General features: G+C 48.1%; 4 protein-coding genes across 4 annotated transcripts; 2 read left to right on the forward strand and 2 right to left on the reverse strand.

Annotated features, from left to right (window-relative positions):
- Positions 1–895: 895 nt before the first annotated feature.
- Positions 896–1,294, forward strand: BO85DRAFT_455595 (uncharacterized protein; the record flags this gene model as incomplete). Its single annotated transcript, XM_025661395.1, has 1 exon — positions 896–1,294. The coding sequence occupies one exon, from the start codon at positions 896–898 to the stop codon at positions 1,292–1,294; it is 399 nt and encodes a 132-aa protein (XP_025521544.1).
- BO85DRAFT_27108 (uncharacterized protein) lies at positions 1,096–1,973 on the forward strand. The gene has a single exon (XM_025655089.1). The coding sequence runs from the start codon at positions 1,295–1,297 to the stop codon at positions 1,775–1,777; it is 483 nt and encodes a 160-aa protein (XP_025521545.1). The 5' UTR covers positions 1,096–1,294; the 3' UTR covers positions 1,778–1,973.
- Positions 1,974–3,751: 1,778 nt separating this feature from the next.
- BO85DRAFT_27113 (uncharacterized protein) lies at positions 3,752–4,643 on the reverse strand. Its single transcript, XM_025655092.1, has one exon. It carries the CDS (start codon positions 4,489–4,491, stop codon positions 3,916–3,918), a length of 576 nt encoding a protein of 191 aa, XP_025521546.1. The 5' UTR covers positions 4,492–4,643; the 3' UTR covers positions 3,752–3,915.
- Positions 4,644–5,060: 417 nt separating this feature from the next.
- Positions 5,061–5,891, reverse strand: BO85DRAFT_444858 (uncharacterized protein). The gene has a single exon (XM_025659127.1). It carries the CDS (start codon positions 5,423–5,425, stop codon positions 5,264–5,266), a length of 162 nt encoding a protein of 53 aa, XP_025521547.1. The 5' UTR covers positions 5,426–5,891; the 3' UTR covers positions 5,061–5,263.
- Positions 5,892–6,000: the final 109 nt, after the last annotated feature.

The following is a 6,000-nucleotide window of genomic DNA, read 5'->3' on the forward strand; positions in this document are numbered from 1 at the left end:
AGTGAACCACAAGAGAGTCACCTGACCTCACGTGCTGTTCAGCCGAGGCATCGCCGCGTAATACGGTCACGGTACCTGCATCTCCTAGGCAAACCCCGCGTGGGGTCGGGCGGAGAGACCGCCTCGCATACCGGCCGGGTAATTATCGGCATTACCTTTTCGCGAAATTTTTGCTGGCCGATGGTTGCTTTTCAAAAGCAGCAATGCAACAGGAAGACTAAAGAAAAAGAGAGCAATCATTACTAGTAGTCACAATAGTCTGATAGTTTTCAGCTCCTCGCGACGGGGGTTGTCGATCATCGTCAACTGAACTGATCTCCGCTTGACTAGTTCGATGATTGTCCTTTTCCCCCTCCCTCGCTAACTCTCAGTATATTATCGCCTGATTGACCTTGCGTCCCAAAAGTACGATCCCGACCAATTGATCGCAGCGCTCCGACTATCTGTGACTATCGCAACCGTCCCTCACTTTCCGGTTCAGCGTCATCCGTTCGTGGAAATTCCACTTATCAGCCTTTAGCCTTGCCGGACGTCATACCGCGGCCTTCTGGGACGAGCCCCACGTGTTGCTACTTTTCCTTTGCTGGCTGGCGCTTTTTCTTTCTTTCTCTTCTGCCGGCCTCTTTTCCTTCTTTCTTCTCCCCTCATCACGCCATCTTCTATACGCCAGCGATCAGGCTAAGGCGACTAACGACTCCACCGGATCAGTCCATTCAATCCCCGATACCCTCTCTACGCCTGGACTGCGATCTCATCCCGCCAGCTGAGCCTAGCCTTTTGCTCCCTTGTCGCTCCCTCCTCATCGCGATCGCTGCCGCCCTCATAGACTTCTCCCATCGCTATCGTCCTTATCACCACCACCTCTCCTCCACCATAGATATATAAAGAATACAACATGGACGGCTCCGCCCGCACTCTGACTCCCTTCAACCAACCTCAGTCCACTGCACACGTCTCACCAGGATACTCATCGCAACCTCAAAACACCCTGGGTCTCGCAGCCGCTGCCGCCGCTGCCGCAGTCAATAGCCAAACCGCCCAGATGCAGCTTCAATCTCAAGCTCCCACTACAAACGCCAGCGAGCAACAAAACCTCACCGATCTTTCACAAACCTCTGCTGCTGCTGCAACGATGGGCCAGCCTGCAGCGGACACCTACCCCCACCAAGTCACTGGGTCGGGCGGTCCCACGGCGACAGCACCTTTCTTACGAGACTTCAGTCTTGTTGCAGAGGCAGCCAAGCGGGCACAAATGTCCGTGATGGTGCGAGATCTGGAGAGTGTCACGCTATAAATGGCATCAGCTGGGAGAAGGGCACCTCTGACATCATTGCTTATCTCGGGGTGGGAGCACGGGACCAATATGACTGATAGATTGGATGGGACTGTTGACGAGATAGAGGATATCTATCATCTCCATATATTTGATTTCTTTTTGATTAGAGAGGAGTGCGTGGTGTATATTTGCGGTTCATTTATCTATGGGTGGGGTTGGGTGTTATATCTCTTTTTGGATTCGTCCCTTCAGTCTGCTTTACACCTCGGTTTACCTACCTTCTACCTAAACCACTACTCATCTCTTCTTTACAGGCTGATTTCATTGCGTTGGGTGAACTGCAATTATTCTGATTGGCGAGCACATACACATTATATTATTTACTATTACTGTAGGTACAGGTACTTACTCCATTTCGTTCTAATTATTTCCACTTTGATTGGACACTACTACCAACACCACTCCTGTCGATTAATCTATCTAATATCTACTCCAAATTAACTAATCTATCCTTCCTTTCGGGCTTAACGGTCGGCGGAAACCAAACCAAACCAAGGCAGCCACTTACCTACAGAGAAGTACTAGCACTAATAATCAGTACTATATTGAACCCCCTCATTTCGGAAATCCCACTCCGTCCATTCATCCCTTCCCCTTCGAAAAATTATTCTCTTTTGTGTCATAATCCATTCGAAACCAAAAGCTTGACCCCTCCCAAAACGCCCGGACAGTTACTAAACTAGTCTAGCAAACTAATTCCCTGCTGTACTAAGACTAAGCCACTGAACAAGGAGGCCAAAACCGGAAATTAAACACAACTAGTATCAAGTACTAACCGCCCCTTTTCCAATTCCGACCAATTTGTACGACACCCACTTGTCCCACTTGCACTTCTTACCTGGTACTTGGATACAGCGTACAGCGTACAGATAGGTAGGTAGATTGGTTTCGAGTCCAATGTAAGTATGTATAGGTATTCCAGAAGTAACCGGTTAGTTGGACTAACTAGTAATTAGCCTGGGAATAGCCGAGTCATTGACAACTTTACCTGTCTCCTTACACACTAGAGTACTACTTACAGTCACTCACCCCAGCGCTTCCCGGCGCTTAGGCACAGCGTTATTGTTCTGGTACCTTCTTTTTCTTCTTCCCCTCCCCCCCTCGGTTCCCTTCATTCGTCTAGAATAGATTGAGAAGGTAGCCTACTTCGCCTGTTAGTTTTGTAAGTTCAATCACCGGAAATTCCGGAATTGCAGGGCAAAACTAATAAAAAAAACCAAGTATTGGCTTGGAATTTAAACCGTGAGGGGAAAGGGCGGGAAGGGGAGGGGAAGGGAAAACAAGGCAGAGACCCTTGTCACTTACTTTTGTTTTTGTTCGTTTTTCCCCACTTACGCCTATTGTATGGGTTAGTTACTATTTACTTGCTCACCCACTGGGGAACTCCTTGATAGATGGACGGGTTATGATGATGATGATGATGATGATGGTATTTGTGTGCAACAATATTAACGTCTACGATACTGCCATATTATGATTAGACCCCACCAGATCATATCTTAATACAACAGGATAAGATGAGACTAACTAGTTAGTACTACTTATGTCGCGATAGCGATAACGAGGGTGCAATTTACGGTTAAGCGCGGAGGGGTAACTTTACGATAATGATAAAGGATAAAGGATAACGATAAAACTAGGCAACTATTGTGATAGTGATAAGTTGGTTGCATGCAGGTACATGGATAAGCCCGTATTGGACATTGATGAACGAGTGGGTTGATTGGCTGTGCCTGGCGTGGTGTGTGGGTGGATATCATGATGAACTGTACATCTTATAGTATTCAGGTACTATTCTTAGAGTGTGGTATACAACAGGTGATTGCACTACTACTGTAGTAGATAGTAATTCTTTTGGAACTCTTTGTTCATTGATGCAGGTGTGTATATGAATCATGATGGTTTTTTGAGGGAACAAATATAAACAATAAGGCTATACAATGCCGCCCGCCCATGCAGTGTGAAAATATATGATCATCAATGTATGTGTATATACATGATCTATATACAGATGTATACCCGACCACCGAGAGGTGTGAAGGTGAGCATGGGTATGTATATAAATACATGTTTTGGTTGAATGTGCAATTGCGATTCTTCTTCTGCTCAAAGCATTCTGAAGAGGTTAAGCGAAACGGAAACCTGCATATCGAGGTAAAATCAAACTCAAAGCAAGATAAACTTAACACCGAACACCGAGCTAATGCGGACACCCAACCTTGTAAATGGGAATTGAAAATGAGAATTTGAAAAATGTATTCAATATTGAGAAGAAATGGGCCCGGTAAGGAAGGTATGGATGAATGTATGATGAAGGAAAGACTTTTGACTGGTATTATAGATCAAAGGATCGAATGATGCTCGCCGCGCCGTGCTGAACTCCGATTATAATGATGCGGTTTGGGTTCGTGGGTTGCATGCTTGGGTTGGGATGGGTCGGTTATGTTGGTACTTGTGGTGATGTATGTGCGGGGGCGGCTGTCGGCGTCTATGTGTATTAACTCTCGTCGTGTCGATCAATTAGGGTAATGGCGATAGAGATGGTGACAATGATGCAATATCGAGAGTCGATGATGAGATTATATTTGAGTCGATGCCCCAATCAAATTGGGCTGTGAGATACTCCCGGCCTGACCCGGCGTCAACTTCTTCGAACGTCTCGACCCGAAGATGGAAAACCGCCGACTGAGCCTCCTGGAGGGCTCGGAGGCGAGTATCGAGAGGGGACGGGGCCTCGGGGGTTGCGGTTCGGCCGCCACAGGCACATCCATAGAAGGCGAGGAGATCGATCCGCTTGATCCGGGGATTTCATCTATCCCGAAGATGGACTGGCGACGCTTGCTCCGGATCTTCTCGCTGCTGGGTTGGAGGGTCAAGTCTTCCTTGATGTCGTCGAGGGCGTGGGAAAAGCGGCGCAGAAGCTTTGGCTTCTCAGCAATGGATGGCGCGCGCTCCTCCAGTCCGTACATTTGCAGAGGGGTCGAGTCTGGGACATCTTCCCTCACGGGCGTCGAGTAGTAGCGGGGGATCTTGTAGTGTTGCGGACGGCGGCGGGGAGCAGGAGGAAACCATACTTGATGGTGAGGAGGGTGTTGCGAGACGGGGCTGCCGGAGAAGGAGGAGCGAGAGGAGTCGGTTGACGAGGAGGTCAACATATTCTTTTGATTGTGGTGGGTGTATACCAGGAACGGATTGAGGGTGGGATAGGACTAGGCGGAAACGATAATAATAGATACTCCGGGGTAAGAGGATATAGGAGGAGCAGTAGTAGCTGGGGTGAGAATGCAAGTATATTCAAGGATATGCCACGGAAGCCGAAGACGATTGAGGAAGAAAAGACTGATGATAGAGCGGCAGGGGGTGGAAAAGAAACGAGAGAATCGGGTGGTGGTTAGTCTAACTCCAGACAAGTCAGACGGTTCGTCTGATCTCGGTGTAGGGATGGGATGGGATGGGGGTTAAAAAATACTTAATACAGGACTATAATTATAGCTCCCAAGCACTAGGGGAGAAAAAGTGGAGACTCGCGGAGTATTCACTGGCTTATTACAGACACAATGGATACTTACCTTACCTGGGGACTTTTTTTTTCCTGCGGCGTATTCCCGTGTAACCCGTACCGATCGTATGTTGGCCCTTTGTTGCCATCCTTTGTTGCGATGGCGGAGACGAGGAAAAAACAGCGTGTGTTTGTGTCTGTACAGTCTAGTTTGACTGAACCAGACTTTTGCATCGCTTGGTTCCATCGCTCTTCCTCTCCCCCTCCTCCCCCTCCGGTGGTGCTCCGAAAGTGCTGGAGAACTCCGTGGATGGTGGACCAGTGCCAATTTCTCTCGTCTCCTCACTAGAAAAACTACGGTACGGAAGATTTCAACTAACTCCTGATCGAGATCCTGCTAATTGCCCTTCGACTGCCTTCCATCCATATCAGATCCTTGTCCCTCCTAACCGCTCGGCTCGCCGTTTGCCGTTCCTAGGAACCCAGCCGATTGGAGTGCACCAACCGCCGTCACTTCTGGGGGATGACGCGGCGATTGAGGCGTCCACCAACGAAATCCAGCAGAGGATTGACAGGTTGATGGCTAGCATTCAGCTGTTTCTATGGATAGATATCAAGATGAAACATGCATTGGAGCATCGCTTGTGCAGCGCCTGCGTATGGGGGGTTATGCCGTTATGGATCAATACGTACGCGGATGATGCACACGATTGCGGCCCATGGACCCATGCTCCACGACAACGACTCACTAGTAATATCATCCCACCGGACACTGCGGGTTAACCAACGCGATACAATTGGGGCTGAGCTCTCTTTTGTGTATGTTTGTATGTATGTTTGGAAAAGGCAAGTGTGTCGGTTATTGTTACTCGGTAGGCATCAATAATGAGAGACAGTCCGGTCGGAATGGCGAGATTTTGGCCCACTACTGCTTCCTGCTTGCATACTGGGAAGTACTTAAGTATGGATGGTAAAGCTTCCGTATTGGAGACTTGCGGGATACCTTCATACGAAGTGCATACATGCATAGTGACATAATTCCATGGGTTAATGGGGTCATTGAACGGGGGGGAAGACCCCCTAAGAGAGTCAGAATACAACAGCCAGAGTAGGCACTGACTCTGCTTTTTTTTTTTTTTTTTTTTTTTTTTTTTTTTTTTTTTTT

This window comes from Aspergillus piperis, assembly GCF_003184755.1.
Source record: "Aspergillus piperis CBS 112811 unplaced genomic scaffold BO85scaffold_1, whole genome shotgun sequence".
In the NCBI taxonomy this organism is placed as follows: Eukaryota; Fungi; Ascomycota; class Eurotiomycetes; order Eurotiales; family Aspergillaceae; genus Aspergillus; species Aspergillus piperis.

Bases quoted from the DNA above. Each gene is read 5' to 3' on its own strand.
- BO85DRAFT_27113 (XM_025655092.1), bottom strand. From the start codon at position 4,491: ATGTTGACCTCCTCGTCAACCGACTCCTCTCGCTCCTCCTTCTCCGGC.
- BO85DRAFT_444858 (XM_025659127.1), bottom strand. From the start codon at position 5,425: ATGCTAGCCATCAACCTGTCAATCCTCTGCTGGATTTCGTTGGTGGAC.
- BO85DRAFT_27108 (XM_025655089.1), top strand. From the start codon at position 1,295: ATGGCATCAGCTGGGAGAAGGGCACCTCTGACATCATTGCTTATCTCG.